Genomic DNA, 16,914 nt, shown 5'->3' with positions numbered 1-16,914 from the left:
TCCTCTGGGATTTCCTGATCCTCTCCGACACCGAGCTCCAGTGGTAGCGTAGGTATGCACCGAACCCTAACCTTAACCCTAGATTTGTGCTCTGGTGGATGTGTCTCACTCTCCTTCTTTGTCCTGTGCGCAGGTCAGTGCCTGATGCCGCATCTTCCTCCTCTGGCATAGACATGGCCAGGCGCCTCCAGCGTGCACCGTCGAGGAACGGTGATGGGGTCAGGGCCCATCTGAGCTTGGGGTCACCATGGCAGGGGCGGATGAGTACCCCCTCCATGGCTCTGACTCCGAGGCAGATTAGGATGAGCTGGAAATCGAGGACGACGACGACGACGACGTCCGTGAAGACGCAGCGGCGTTGTTCGGTATCAATGTCGGTGATGGCAACGTTCCAAACAACATCATCGATGTGGATACTGGCGACGCTATGGAGGGGCAGCGGTAGTGACAGGGGCTTGCTCTACCGACACTCATGGTACCTCATCCAGTGGTAAGCGCAAATCTAGTGTTTGGGCTGATTTTAAGGAGGTCAAGGAAAATGATGTTAGAATAGTTGCTATCTGTAAGATGTGTAGTAATAAGAGATTGTCTGCTAGATCTTTTGCTGGTACTGGTCATTTTATTAGGCACCAGGCATCTTGTAGGAAAAAGACTGATCATGCTCATAGGGTCCAGTCTAGGCTTGCTCTTAATCGTGATGGTTTCCATAACTGGGTGTATAATCCTGCTGTTGCTCATACTGATAGTAATGGAGCCTCTTACAGTTCATACTATACTGATGTCAAATCTGAATTTTATAAACTATTTAGAAAATATGAGACTAAGTTTGGTGCAGCTAGATCTCAAAGGGTTCCACAGCCATCAGCTCATTCAGGTAAGAAAAAGCAATCATGGGCAAAGATCTTTGGAGAACATGCTGGTTCAGGTGGTGTTGGTCCTCCTCCTGTCTCTTCCTCCTCATCTTCATCTGGTGATGATAGTGAGCTCTCAGCTTACTTAGACAGTGACTGTGTCACAGCTTATGATGATGATTTTGACTTACTTCTCTAGTGGCGTGACCATAAGTTAACCTATCCAATCATATCTATAATGGCTAGAGATATCATGTCAGTTCCTGTACTACCGTCTCTTTCGAGTCTTATTTCAGTTTGTCAGGCAGGATACTTGAAGAGCGGCGGCGTCGCCTGTCACCAGAGAATGTGGAGATGATAACTTGCATCAAGGATTGGGAGCTAGGAGCGAGAAGGAAACAACACGAAGCTGAGGACACAGAGCTTGAGGAGGCATTTGAAAATAAGTACCTTGATGAAGAAGAAGCAACTGGTGGTGGTGGTGCTAATGCTGTGAGTTGAGAGTCTGAGAGAGTAAGAGTGAGATTGTGTTGTGTGAGATGAGTGACCATTTGAACTCATTGTCATTTTGGGTGGCTATTTGAACTGTGCCACTATGGATTGTAATAACTAAGACTTATTCTAAGCTGGCTGCACTCTTTTTTTCTTTCTAGGGTTTCTCACAAGGGTGAGTTTTACCTAGAAAGTTTTTTAATGAGGCAGCATTGCACATCAGCTCATTTTAATTATCATGTTCTTGCTATCTGTTGACTTGTGTTGTGTGTTGTGACTGAATGTTGGAACTGTTGGGGAATGTTAAATTATGAAGTGTTTGAGGTATTTTATGAGTGATGGGCCATGGGCTAGCACGGCCTGTGAAGTGGGCCATGCTTCACAGACCGACACCACATGAAAAATAGCCCATAGGGCCATGCCTGGGCCGAAGGCCAGGCACGAAGCCCGCAGCGGCACAGCTCGTGAGGCCCATCGGCCCGTTCACTTTCGAGCCGTGCCTGCCCGATGTCATGCCGGGTCGGGCCGGGTTGGCCCGTTGGCCATCTATGGTTTCCGGTAGTGCTTCTACTTTTGTAGTCAGGGCGCAGGTGGTGGGAAAGATATTTCATCCATGGGGTTGCATTGGTTGTTCACATTGGGAGCCCATGTAAGCATAACTGCTTCGATATTGAGAGGGTGAAAGTGATCGGGTGCTCTAGCATAAGAGGGGGAGAGGGTAAATTAGGCAACTTAAAATCCATAACTTATGGCTTCAACTAGTTTGCACAAGACTTAAACTAAATCAAACTATCTAGATGTGCAACTATGGTTCATCTAGTGTGAAACCCTCATCCCAAAAGAGTTTAGCAATCCATAGCCAATCCTATCAAGATACTACTCTATGAAGTTAAAGGTACACAAGTTGCAATAAGAAATGTGGAAGCTTAAAGGAGGGATGAGAGGAGGCAAACTCTCGACACGAGGATTTATCCTGTGGTTCGGTTAGCCACAAAGTCACACCTACATCTATGTTGTTGAAGCACTTACAAAGAGTATTGCTTCTCGGCAATCAAGTCTCTTCCGTGAACACAATCACTGTCACCTTGATCCCGCTTTCCACTAAGGAGCTTCCCCACAAAGGAGGGGGTCTCCACGTCCCCCATACAATCTCGTCGACGCTGCTCCGCACCAAGACTCCAAGGAGGCCGGCGCACCGAGATACAATGTTTTATTCACTTTAGAACCAAGCACAAGGCAGCAATACCTTGCTCTCTCACTCACTTAAGAGCTAACCTAGCACTAACACTCTCAAAGATGTGCTAAGGATTAAAGATTTGATCACTAAGCTCTTGGATGGCTTGGAGGTATTCTTGGATGTGTATGAGACTTCTAGAAACTCCAGCAAGCTTCAAATGGCCGGGGAAACCCATATATATAACCCACCAACTCGGAGTAGCCGTTAATAGCCGTTGCCCTTTTTCTGCGTGGGCATCAGTTAAACCGATGGGGGGCATCGGTTAAACCGGTCACTCTAAACCAATAGTAGCCGTTGGCTTCTCTGACACAGCTGCAGCAACTCTTATAGCCATCAGTTAAACCGGTGCTTGGGCGTCGGTTGAACTGGTGACACTGGATCTTCACGTAGCCGTTGCTCTTGATTATTTTTTGCTGACTTCATTGCACCGACGCTTGCTCCGATGGGGCATTGGTTAGGCCCTCCGGCCCTCCACAGCGTGTGCTTGGAGTGGTGCCTAAAATGGAGAGAGAAGGTTACGTTACCACTTGTAACATTGCAACACGTTGCTTTGAGTGATGCCAGTGCAGAAAAACATAAGGAGCGGAGCACGTACAAGAACCGGTGCCCATTGATTAGAATATTGAGAGGGAGGGCAGAGACTGACACAAACGAGGAGATGGGAGCCTGCGCAGAATTGTTTTCTTCTCTTCTTTTATTTATCAAGGGGACCCATAAGTACTTCTCATGCTATGACTCAACACGAGCGATGCCCATTTCTCTCCGGTGGGCCCTGTTTTTGTTTTGAGCATCACACTACACTGAAAAAGCCTTAGACGGTGCTGAAGGTTTGGCTTTTGCGCACTTAACATCATCTCTGGGCAATAGTATATTGATTGTACCGATGCCAGCTTTTCGACCGTCGGTTAAATTGGTGCTAAAGGGCTGTCTTGACTGGATTCTATTCTGCACTGGGAATTGCGCCGACGTGAGGGCATCGGTTTATCCGGTTACCTTCAGATGCACCGATGGTCTGTCATCGGTTAAACTAGTGCTACTATTTTCTGCAAAACTCGTCCAATGCACCGATGGTCTGGATTTTTATTATACTTTGGCATCTCTACGGTGGATTGGACTTGACATCTTAATGGTGGATTGGACATGACGTCTCGACGGTGAATTGGATATGTTGAATTATATTTATGAGACATAATAATTCTATAAATATGATCTCGCAAACTTGTTAGTCACATTGATTATATTATCACTCAATCACCAAAATCACAAATAATGGTTTCATGGGGCCGTGTTCCTTACAGAGGGGCTAAGAATCACATTAGGAATTGATCCAGTTGTCTAGATCTCGGTAAGTGCAATCAACATTTGTTGTTTAACTTTGCTTGCCTGCTTGCGTCGTTCGCAGCTAACCATTCTTCTAAATTACAAACCATCTACTCATGTTCTGTCCTGCTTCTCTTACGACATCTATAACACAAGGGCCCATGTCCTGAGCAAATGCATACTTCCACAGAACCACGCTTTGTGATTTGAATACATTTCGGTCATTTTTGAACAAATATGGAGTTCTCTCTAAACTACAAATAAATTTTTAAAATTTTCAGCAGGATTATTGTATTTACTGAATATCATTTCTATCCGTGGGATCTGGTAAATTTTCCTAGCCTATACTGTTTGTAGCTACGGCCCTCATCTGTCTTTCTGAGCACTTGCAATTGTCAGTACTGAAGCCTCATGCTCCATGTCCTGATTTTTCAAGGCTGAAAGCAACCAACGGGATTCTGAAAGGAGCTGCTGCGGCCTGCGGGCCACACTAATCTGCGAGAGGCAAGTCTGATCTTTTAACACAGTGCCTTCAATCTTGCCCAGCATCCATTTCCAGCAGCGACAATGACAGTTTGTATCTTATTTCGAACAATACAGGTTAGTGTATACGGCGACCAAGACAGGCTGCATGCTAAATACAAGTGCATACCTAAATCATCCACTCATGCATCGAGACATCCTACAAAAGAACACATGCAACAACCGGCAGCAAGAATTCATCAGGTCGGCACATATGGTTCTGCACTCTGCAGAATGGGTACCTTGGAATCACAGATTCGCAACTAATGCTGCATACAAAAGGACCAGACAGAGCAGAGACCCAGATGTACATCTCATCAGTGAAACATGCTTTTCTGCAGTACCACTGGAAGCCTTCTTCCATATCATGATATCAGTGAAGAGTGAGCTTGGACATGAGTTCCTCCAGCACGGTGGGGCAGCTACTTGCCAGGTGGTTGAAGCCATCGGTTGCCATGACCGCACTCAGACCTGTGGACTTGAGGAACTCGAAGCATTTCTCCTTGAGCCCCTGGCAGCCGTGCTGCTCGGCCAGCACGAGGGTGGTCACCACCGAGCCCGTGTCGATGCACCCGCACAGCTTGTCCTCGCACAAGAGCTTCAGCCTCTGGAGGTTAAACCTGTCGGCCGCTTCAAGCAGATGCTGCGACATGGCCGCTTCTTCTTTCTTGTCCACCTCCGGCAGCGCGTCGGTGTACATGAACTGCAGCACGGCCTTGAGCACGCGTGGCTCCATGTCCTCGATGTGTATGTCGCAGTTGCTGGTGCCCTCCCTCATGGAGCCGAGGAGCTCCGCCTTGAACACCGGCGATCGCGCGGCGAGCACGCACCGGTGGGCATCGAACCTCACCCCGCCGGCCTGGAGCGTGACGTCGGAGGCCTCCCCGCTCAGGAGCAGCTCCCCGAGGTGGCGCGGCAGGTCCGGCGGCGGCACCTCCACGAAGGGCGCCGTCTTCACCGCGCGGAACCTGTCGAGGACGACGACCTCGCACTGGAGCGTGAAGGCGTCGTCCCTGAGGAGCCCCCGGAAGGGGCGCTCCAGCTCCTCCTTCTTGATGAACCTGTGGAACCACCACCCGCCGGCGAGATTGTGCACAGGGCTCTTGCGCACGGTCTCCGGGACGGGCTGGCCGGTCTGGTTGAGCAGGGAGAGGGTGAACTGCGCCTTGACGGCCCCGGCGGCGGCGGCGGCGCCGTCGAGGACGAGCTGCAGGGAGACGTAGCCGCAGGCGCGCTTGAGCAGGCGGCCGCAGCCGTTGGGGAAGTAGTTGATGTACCAGCTGTAGCCGGCGGCCTGGAAATTAGAGGACTTGATGTGGGCGCCGCGGGGCACCGCCGTGGTGAGCGAGTAGCTGGAGATCTTGAGCTGATGCTTGCCGGTGGCCGCGGCAGCGGTGATGGAGGAGCGGGACGAAGGCTGCGGGGGCGCGCCGCTACTGCCGACGGAAGAGGTCGAGATCGACATTGCGAGCCTGCAGCTGCAATCAGGAGGATTCAGGTGAGGGCAAAATTCAAGCTTTTTTTTTTCTTCCACCTCGCTAGTGATTAGTGAATTCTGGGGACTGGATCACAAGAACACCTGGTAGAATCGCAAAGGTAGAGTCCCGATCGATCAGGGAGCGTAAGGGAAGCAGGGGAATCCATTCTTTTAGCAACAGCGGATATCGCAAGAACATGGTGATGATGCTGTCCAAGAACAGAAGAGGAAAGGGAAATTCCCCTGCTGGGGGAGCGTCTGGTTGCTCACTACTTACAGATACAGTAGAGACGACGACGCGGGGCTCGTCGCGGTCGGCCGGCGGTAGACGGGTCGCCTGCTCTTCCCCACCTCCCCGGCGCCGCCTGATCACTGGCACTGCTGCTGCTGTCGAAGAGAGGGGTTTTGCGCTGGGACAGAGTCGGAGTGGAGTGCGGCGGAGGGGAAAGGTTCATCGCGGTCGGACGGATTGGTTTCCTCTCCGGGCAGAGCATCTTCTGGGCCGGCCGGAGGGGAAAGGTTCATCGCGGTCGGACGGATTGGTTTCCTCTCCGGGCAAAGGATCTTCTGGGCCGGGCTTCCTATAGGGGATGGCTAGTTTACGAGCGACGATCTCTCGACCGTTCCGTTTTTTTCCTTTTTAGATAAATTTTTGTCGTTTTCTAATAAAAAAATCAGAAAAAAAATTCAAAGAAAAATTTTGAAGGGCGAAAAGTCAGAAAAAAAATCAAAGAAAAGATTTTTAGAGGGCGGAAAATTTTTTCAAGAAAAATTTTGGAGAGAAAAAAATTGAAAGAGAAAGATTTACAAAATCAATTGAAAATAATTTGAAGAGGATAACTTTTACATCCAAAATAAAAAAACTCGGATAATTTTTTTTTGTATCAAACAAATAAAAAAAGAAAAAGAGAAAAAAATACCGGCCCCTCTGTTCCCCGCCGCCCCCCTCCCTCCGCCGCGTCGCCTCGCCGCCGGCCCCGCCGCCTCCCCGCTTCCTCCCCGTCGCCACTCCGCCCCAAGGCAGGCCCGCCGCTCCGCATCCGCGCCTTCCCGCCGCCGCGCCGCATCGCTGCCTCCCCGCTGCGGGCTTGCCGCCGGCCCACCACCGCCCCGTCGCTGCTCCGCCCCGAGGCGGGCCCGCCACCGCGCCTCCCCGCCGCCACCATGGATCTGGCCTGGGGAAGGAAGGGGATGGGAAGGGGACTCGTCGCCGCCCTGTCGCTGCTCCGCCCCGAGGCGGGCCCGCCGCCGCGCCTCCCCGCCGCCACCATGGATCTGGCCTGGGGGAAGGAAGGGGGAAGGGAAGGGGAAGGGGGCTCGCCGCCGGCCCGCTGCAGCCCCGGCGCTGCTCCGCCCCGAGGCGGGCCCGCCGCCGCGCCTCCCCGCTGCCGCCATGGATCTGGCCTGGGGTTAGGAAGGGGAAAGGGGAAGGGGATGGGAGAGAGAGAGAGGGAAGAGACTAGAGAGTGCGGGAGTGAGGGGGATGCGGGAGAGGACAGATCCACCGCGAGTTTAGAAACTTGCGGTCGAATGTAGACTCAACATTGGGCTTCCTATATGGCCGTGGTCCGAAAGCTTAGTTTAGTTTTTCTCACTCACTCCATGTTGCTGAATCCATGTAACCATTTCGTGGATTTTCCCAAATTTCATTTCAAAGATCAAGCACACATGAACGACAACTGAATCTTTGGAAGGAAACCACGTCCAGATCATGTACTTGATATGGCAGTATAACGCAGTAACATCTTGCCACGGACCAAATACAATAAAGAACAATTGACACAGTGTCTACAAAGAAGTCAGCACATTAATTACCCAGCTGATGAAAAGCTATAGCTGTAGAAGAAAACATGTGGTCAAGAATTGAGTCAAAAATCTGAAAATCTGACTCCAAACCATAAATTCAACATGACCTTTACCAATTGGCTCATGCCAATCTATATTATCAACACACCTAGGGATGAAAACGGTCGGAAACGATCGGCGAAACGCTCCACTTTCACTTTCATATTTTTTCATCGGAAACAAAAACGATGCAATATTATCAGAAATGAAAACGGCATCGATAATGCGGTAATTTCGGAAACGAAAATATACGGTCGAGGACACACCGAAAACGATCGAAACCCATCGAAACAATATTTGAAAAATGATAAATATGTCAAACCATAGAGCATAACACCGAGTCACTGACTATATGATTTGACATATTTCATACACAAGTACTAATGATTAAGATATTAGTCCAAGATACAAAAGTATAGCATTCTACGCTGTGCAATAATTTATCTAAGAAGTTAATGATACATCAGTCCATAAACAAAATGCAGTGATGCTGAAGCAATTCCAGTCACAAGTATTCGAGATTGTCACGTGATTATGTTTGCTAAACATGGATACTCATATTAGATTGCTTTATGTTCCATTATTCAAATCTCTGCAAATAGTTAAATGATACCTTGAGTCGATTGGGTTTGTGCGCCTTCATGTCGAGGATCTAACTTATGCCATGTGCTTATTTAGAACGAGATCGACAAAAGCAAGCTGAAGTAGTTCTGAGCAGCATGAGTTGGGGTAGAGAATACTAGTATGTGGGGGAAGAATCGAGTCAAAATCTGATTGCTCCTGTTCGGGTTCAGTCAGGAGAAGATTACCTTCTAAATTTGGCACATGCCGATCTGCATGACGAATATATAGCAAAACAATTGCATGCACCTTGTTCGAAAACATCGACCTTCAGTATGATTGTTATGCTGCTATGCAACAATTTGCATAAGAATATTAGTCATATCCCAAGCTCGAGTAAGGGCCAGGACATTCGAAGCATGTACCTGTATATGATTCATACATTTAAATTAGGAATGAGCTAGCTAGCTCTTTTGAACTGGATTTATTAATGTGTCTTTAATCATAAAACATTATGCTGACCAAAAAAAACACACATCCAGAAAGCTAACAATATGATGAGTATCAGCAGGGCATTGCAGAAATCAATTCAAATGCTCAGCAGATACAAGATAACAAAAATAATAATTTATTACCAACAAACTTTCCGTCAATTTAGAGGCCTATAATTGAATCACAATAGCATGCTTGTTTCTTGAATCATTAATAAATCTACTATCCACAAATGGCATAAAAACCAAACAAAAACCACACCCTTTTGGGGATACTAGAACTAGTACCTGATAATTTTCATTTCAAAAGAAAAGAAAAGAAAAGAAAAGAAAGCATGAGTTTCATAGCAATGCAATTTATCCTCCTGGACACTGCTGAATTTGAAGCCCCATGTTCTTGTTCATTATCCATCTCTTCAATTCAGCATGCCTCCTTAAGCCATGCATGTAGATGTAGTGCTGCCAGGGTTGTCGAAGCAATACCATTTACATGCATTTGCTCTTCCAGAACTCAAAGCTCAGCAAGCTTTGACATCAACTGAAACAAAGCAGATGGGGAGCTTTTCGCCAGCACTGCTGGAGAACTGTACATTGGTACCAGCACTTTAGTGCCGGTCACACAGGAACCGGCACTAACGTGATTTTACAGTACACGACAGGCACGTTAGTGCCGGCTAGAATGTCCAACCGGTACAAGTTCACCCCCCAACTGTCAGCAATCCACACGCAATGGTCAGAAGCCAAGTTAGTGCCGGCTGGACTTCCCAGCCGGCACTAACTTGGCACGGGGCAACTTAGTGCCGGCTGAAGGTTCCAGCCGGCACTAAACGTCGCCACTTTGTGCCAGCTGAACCCACTGGCCGGCACTAAGTTGCCCCGTATATACTACCCCTTCTCTTCTTCCCCAGCCCGACCCATCCATTTAGACGAGCTTCTCCTCTCTCCCATGGCGTGTTAGAGGGGAGGTGCTGCCTATTTTCCCCAAATTTTGTGACGATTTCACCCATCCAAGTGCACCAAAGGTTAGTAGCTTCTTCCACTCTTCTTTCACGGTGTTTATTCTTTCATTTCATGCTTTCTAGATAAAGAAAATAGTGATTTTAAGGTTGAGGAAAAATGAGCATAATTTTTCGATTTGTTCATTAATTTGAGCAAAGTAGAATTGATTTGTTGCTTTTTAGAGAAGGTTTACTAGATAGTTTGACTATGACACATTTAGAGTATTTTTTTTGAATTATTTCACGGGAACATGTGTATATGTTATTATGCAAAATTTTAAGGATTTTAAGGATGAGGGAAAATGAGCATGATTTATCAATTTGTTCATTAATTTGAGCAAGGTAGAATTGATTTGTTGCTTTTTAGAGAAGGTTTACTATATAGTTTGACTATCACACATTTAGAATGATTTTTTCAAATTGTTTCATGGTGACATGTGTATATGTTATTGTGCCAATTTATTTTGCTATTTAGTTTAGGTTTACTAGATAAGTGGCCTATGATACATTTACAATTTTTTTTTTGAATTACTTCATAGTAACTTGTTTTTAGGGAAAATGAGCATGATTTTTTTTAATTTGTACATAAGTTCCACAAGAATTAAATTTCGCCGATAGTTTGCATATTCTAGTTTCTTTGGATAATTTGTATTGGATGTTGAAACATTTATTTGTGTACGTTCTTTTAGCGACAATTATGCCCATTTGAGATATGTAGAATTGATTTTTGTTTTTATACGGTAATTAATTACAGATGGACCGGCTATGGATGCACGGAAGCCGGAGCACCTCGGTGTGGATTCAGGGTTTATATTCTTTTCTCAAGGCGGCAATGGCAAATAGGTCGCCAACGGGTTTAATGTGTTGTCCATGCAGTATTTCCGAAAATAAAAAGGAATTCCGGAAAAGAGATACTCTATGGAATCACCTAGCCTTGAATGGTTTCATGAGTAACTATAGCCTTTGGATCAAGCACGGTAAAGTTGGAGTTATGATGGAAGATAATGAAGAAGATGACGATGGTAATAGCAATCCTCCATATTGGGCATGGGTTCATGAAGCAGGTGGCTTTCAAGATGAACCAATGGACGAGGGTGAAGCAAATATTGCACAAGAGGAGCCACCTGACGAGCTAGGTCAGGCATTGCTTGATGCACAGAAAGACAGTGAGACTGTGAAGGAGGCATTAAAGTTCGAGAAGATGTTGGAGGATCACAAAAGTCCGTTGTTCCCTAGTTGCAAACCGGAGCAGAAGAAGTTGGGTACCACGTTGGAGATGCTGAAATGGAAGGCAACTAATGGTGTCACCGATAAGGGATTTGGTGAGCTATTAAAGATTGTAAAGAACATGCTTCCTGAGGGTAATGAACTGCCGTCAACAACATACGAAGCTAAAAAGATGGTTTGCCCTCTTGGATTGGACGTGCAGAAGATCCACGCATGTCCTAATGACTGCATCCTGTATCGCGGCGAATACGAGAACTTGGAAGCTTATCCTGTTTGCAGTGCATTGCGGTATAAGATCAAGCGAGATGATCCAGGTGATATTGATGGGCAGCCGGTAAAGAAGAGAGTTCCCACAAAGTTGGTGTGGTACTTCCCTATAATACCACGTCTGAAGCGCTTTTTCAAAAACAAGGATAACGCTAAGTTGATGCGGTGGCACAAAGAAGACGTAAGGAGGATCACATGATCAGACACCCAGCAGATGGGTCCCAGTGGAGAAACCTTAACCGAGAGTACCCTCTATTTGACAACGACCCAAGGAACATAAGATTTGGTCTAAGTGCAGATGAAATGAATCCGTACGGTGAGTTTGGCAGTGCTCATAGTACATGGCCTGTGACCCTATGTATGTTCAACCTTCCACCTTGGTTGTGCCTGAAGCATAAGTTCATCATGATGCCGGTGCTTATAGAAGGGCCAAAAGAACCTGGCAACGATATTGATGTGTTTCTACAACCCTTGATGGATGATCTCTTACTGCTCTGGAAAGAAGAAGGTGTACGCGTGTGGGATGAGTATAAACAGGAGTCCTTCAACCTCCGAGCTTTTCTTTTTGTATGCATCAATGATTGGCCTGCACTTGCAAAACTTTCGGGATAGTCGAACATGGGATACATGGCCTGCACCCAGTGTTATGATGAAACTGATAGCATTTATTTGAAACACTGTAAGAAGTGCGTATACATGGGCCATCGCTGATTCCTTCCTACCGATCACCCCCTAAGAACTGAAGGGAAGCATTTCAAAGGAGAGCCCAAAACTCGTCCTAAGCCTCTGTTCCGTAATGGAAAGCGTGTGTTCTCGATGATCAAGGATGTGAAGGTAGTATTTGGAAAGGGTCCCGGTAGCCAACCTGTTCCTAAGGATGAACAAGGACATATTCCAATGTGAAAGAAAAAGTCTATATTGTGGAACCTACCATATTGGCAAGTCTTACAGGTTCGCAACGCAATTGATGTGATGAATCTGTCGAAGAATCTTTGCGTGAACCTACTTGGCTTCCTGGGAGTGTATGGTAAGTCAAAAGACACATTGGAAGCAAGGCGCGACATGTGGATGCTAGCTGGACGACAAGGCTTGCAACCCGAGAAGAGAGACAAAGGGCGCCACTATTTAAAACCCGCCCGCTATAATCTGAGCAAAGAGGAGAAGAAAAGTATGTTCGATTGCTTGAACAGTATCAAGGTCCCGTCTGAGTACTCCTCAAATATACAAGGCATAATAAACATGAAAGAGAAGAAAATCCAAAACTTGAAGTCCCATGACTGCCACATCCTGATGACACAATTACTTCCGGTTATACTGAGGGGTGTTCTACTGGAAAATGTGAGATTGGCAGTTGTAAAGCTTTGTGCGTTCATAAATAAAATTTCGCAGAAAGCAATTAATCTAAATAATCTAATAAAGCTGCAGAAAGACATTGTCGAATGTCTTGTCAGCTTCGAGATGGTCTTATCACCTTCCTTCTTCAACATTATGACACACCTTCTAGTTTATATTGTGATAGAAATAACTATCTTGGGTCCTATTTTTCTACACAATATGTTCCCTTTCGAGAGGTTCATGGCAGTATTGAAGAAGTATGTGCGTAAACGTTCTCGTCCAGAAGGATGCATTGCTAAGGGCTATAGAACAGAGGAGGTCATTGAGTTTTGTGTTGACTATCTTCCTGATCTCAATTCGATTGGGCTCCCCGTGTCACACCATGAGGGGCGACTAAAGGGAAAAGGTACACTAGGAAAGAAATGTAATGTGAACATCCCTTGTAATGAATTCAGGCAAGCAAACTTCACGTTTCTTCAGAATTCATCCAAGGTGGCTCCATATATTGACGAACACATGAATATTATACGGTCTGAAAATCTACAGAAGAATCTTGCTTGGATTACACGTCAACATATAAAAACTTTTGACGGCTGGTTCAGACGAAAATTATTGGGCAACAACACAGTTGATCAAGAACTTCAATGGCTGGCTAGGGGACCTTTAATCACCGTCCAACAATACCAAGGGTACGAAATCAATGGGTATACATTTTACACAAGAGCTCAAGACAAAAAAGCACCAACCAAAATAGTGGTGTCCATATGTGTGTAGTAAACAGTAATGGCAAAAAAAACAACTACTATGATGTCATAGAGGAGATATGAGAACTTGAATATGGACCCATAGTTGTCCCTCTATTTCATTGCGAATGGGTGGCTGCAGGAGGCGTAACGAAGGACAGGTATGGGACGACCATAGTCGACTTTAAAAAGATTGAATATAAAGATGAACCATTCATTCTAGTCAAGGATGTGACACAAGTGTTCTATGTGAAGGGCATGTCGAGCAAACCGAAGAAGAAGTCGAATAAGACGCCTCAAGCAGACAAGACTGAAAATGAGCCGAAACGGCACATAGTTCTTCCAGAAAAAAAAAGTTGTTGGAGTTGAGGATATTTCGGACAATTCGGAAGATTATGCCCAGATTGATGATCTTCCTCCATTCTCAGTTGACGTTGACCCCAACATCCTCTTATCTAAAGAGGACACGCCTTACTTATGCCGTGATCACGCCCAAGGCACATTCGTCAAAAGGAAGATCATCAATGTTCCAGTAGATAATGATAATGAGTAGTAGTTTTATCTAAATTATATGTTGTATTTTCTCATTAAGTGATGTAATGTAACGCACTGCGTCGTGTTTATCTCAATTCTCGATATTATTCGTTCAATTAGGACACAATATCATGTTCAGATAATATTATATTTTTGCATGGTATAAATATTATTTACTTTCACTAATTTTGCATTACTAGGAGCGTTGAAACATTAAATCACAAACAAATAATCAAGTAATATGCGAATTGATTACATCATTGTATAGACAATTATTGAAAAGTTTTTTAAATATTTTTGCATGGATCAAAATGAAAGGTTTTCGATTTATTATGAATAACAGAACCATACACATATATAAACCCTATAAGCTACACATAATTGATAAGGGTAGCATATTAGTTAATTGATTTCAATTACTATTATTATTATGTAGATATAATTTATAATATGCTAAAAAATTTAAGATATCAATTTTTGTTATACTATTCTAATTATTAAGCCTATTAAAAATTTAAGATATCAATTTATCAATATTAAAAATTTAGTGTAAAAGGGAATTGGCGCGCCCAATTTTTGCTTCCCTCCGGTTTGGACACGTTAGTGCCGGTTGGTAATCCTAGCCGGCACTAATATGCGCACGTTAGTGCCGGCTAGACATACCAGCCGGCACTAACGTGAGCCGCTGACGTCACATGGTGCAAGTTAGTGCCGGCTGATAAGGCCAGCCGGCACTAACCGCGCCACAATTCACAAATTCTCCTTCCATTTCTCCCGCAGTTCACAAAATTTCAGATCGACGTCGCCCCGGCCCTGCTCTTGTGCACCGCCGCCGCCGTCCGCGGCCGCGCGCGGGTTCCCGGCCAGCCCTCGCCCGCGTGCGCCGCCGCGAGTCGTGTCATCGTCCCCCGCCGCGCCGGCGCCTCGTCCCCGACGCCGCCCTGCCCCCGCCGCCCCGACATCATTGTTCTCGGTCGTGCCACCGCGCGCCTCGTCATCATTGCCGCCTGAACCGTGCAGCCGCCATCTCGAGGTCGTCCTCCGCCGTCCCCGTCGCCCCGGCCGCCGCCGACGCCCCGACCTCGTCGTCCTCGCCCGCGCCGCCGCGCCCCTCCTCGTCGACCTCGCCCGGTCCGCGCCGCCGCTCCTCGTCGTCCTAGCTCGGTCCGTGCACGCGCCCGTCGAGGTCGTCCCCCGCCATCCCCGACCGGCTGCCCCCGCGCCGCCGTGACCTCGCCGTCCTCGCCGCGCGCCGCAGCACACCTCGTCGTCCTCCAGGCCCGCGCTGCCGCGCGCCTCGTCGTTGACCTCATCCGGTCCACGCCGCCGTGCCTCATCATCCTCGCCCGGTCCGCGCCGCCGCCCCTCCTCGTCCCCGTCGGCGTCCGGCTGCGCCTTGAAAATAGGTATTTGATTTTATCCGAACTGCTCCCTCACAAATCCTGAGCAAAATTGTGTCTCTAGTTGACCTTACGGACATGCAACATTGGTTAATTTTCAAAATGCCGAGCAAAATTAAACAAGCAGTTTGAATATGGAACAAATAACTTAGACATTAGCTAGAGGTTTAAGTTTTCAGAACTATTAATTCTTACTAAGGCACTCCAAGTGCTGTTTGTGATCCTTGATCATGGGTTTACAGCTAGTGAACAAGAAAGACACATAACCATAATTTGTTCCAGGTTTAGGATGCCCGTCCGAACACCGCATTTTAGATGATTCTTGTCAACCTAGCTGGATTATTTTTCAATTTCTCTGTATGATTGCTATGATTGCCTTAGTGTTTTGATTTCTGGATCTAAATAACCATGTGAAGCATGCCCAAATTTTCTTTGTGATAATGTTATCATTGGTGCTGAAATGGTATTCTTAGTATTTAGAGCTTTAGAAAAATGCAAACTGAAAGCCTAGTTGAACTGAAAGCCATCATGATTTCAAGGGTTAATTTCAAAGCGGCCTTCATTTACAGAACGTGGTTGGAATTTTTCATTGCTTAGTTTAGACTGAAGCTGTTCAACTGTGCTTATGGCTTTATGCTTTATCCTGTCAGGGTCCTATCTATGTATAAACTTTTTTAGTTCTATTGCAGATTCACTTATAGATGCTTTGTAACCTCATAATCACTTTTTTGCCAGAAAAAGATGTTTGGCAAAGTTTTGCCACCTCCTGAATTCAGCCATGATCTAAATTGAGTTTAACCTTTGATTTAATAATATGTTCAAACATATTATGTGGCTTGCTGTCTATGCCGATTGAATAAAAAAATCCTATGAGCATTTATGAATATAAACATGTGTACAATATTTTTGCAAATACGTACATTTTACTAGTACTAGAAAATACTTAATATTTTTTTATTGTTTCAGGTAGTGGAAATGGATCCTACAGACAACCAAAACGAGTTAATGCACGAGCTCATTCGTTGTAGTACCTCGTACATTGCTCCAGAGTTTGATGAGGTCGAGAACGATGGCACCCAATTTTTAAACTTGCATTATCATGGCGACGAGGAGCAAGATATTGATGAGGAGGAAGAAGAAAATTTCGAGGAAGTCGAGCTATAAAACTTTTGTCAATATATATGTGATTAGAATTTTTATATATATATATATATATATATATATATATATATATATTTGTGGACAACTTGTATTAATTTTTAGATATTCATCCAGGCATCAGGATCGATGAAGCCTAAACGGAAACGTGGCTCCAAGAGGAAAATGGTAGGATGTACGACCATCATGGAGATCGACAAAGCAACCGGCGAGCCACTATCCCCTGGTCAAATTAAGACGATATTTGTAAATCAATTGGGATATCTTGTTAGGGAAAGCGTCCCCATAAAGTACAAGCTTTGGAAGAGAAATAAAGTCTCTGATCGACTTGAAGATATCGTGCCAGATTCAGAGAAAGATTTGTTATGAAAAGAGGTGTCGTTGCATTTCAACTTTCCCCCAGGCAAAGCTGACAAAATAAAGGGATGGACATTTAAGAAGATGGCAATTGAGTTC

At 45.8% G+C, this 16,914-nt stretch overlaps 1 protein-coding gene across 2 annotated transcripts; it reads right to left on the bottom strand.

The window, feature by feature from the left end:
* Nucleotides 1–4,452: 4,452 nt before the first annotated feature.
* Nucleotides 4,453–6,418, bottom strand: LOC120651026 (BTB/POZ and MATH domain-containing protein 1-like). Of its 2 annotated transcripts, none has more exons than XM_039928354.1 (2): nt 6,177–6,418; nt 4,453–5,900 (listed from the first exon to the last, which is right to left on the bottom strand). In XM_039928354.1, exon 2 carries the CDS (start codon nt 5,885–5,887, stop codon nt 4,796–4,798), a length of 1,092 nt encoding a protein of 363 aa, XP_039784288.1. In that variant the 5' UTR covers nt 5,888–5,900; nt 6,177–6,418; the 3' UTR covers nt 4,453–4,795. The 2 variants fall into 2 exon arrangements, with proteins under 2 accessions (XP_039784288.1, XP_039784287.1); XM_039928353.1 differs by lacking the exon at nt 6,177–6,418 and adding an exon at nt 6,002–6,167.
* Nucleotides 6,419–16,914: the final 10,496 nt, after the last annotated feature.

Source organism: Panicum virgatum, chromosome 9K, assembly GCF_016808335.1.
Source record: "Panicum virgatum strain AP13 chromosome 9K, P.virgatum_v5, whole genome shotgun sequence".
Taxonomy (NCBI): domain Eukaryota; kingdom Viridiplantae; phylum Streptophyta; class Magnoliopsida; order Poales; family Poaceae; genus Panicum; species Panicum virgatum.
Note: the sequence above shows the minus strand (reverse complement) of the source record. Positions and strands in the feature narration are given on the sequence as shown.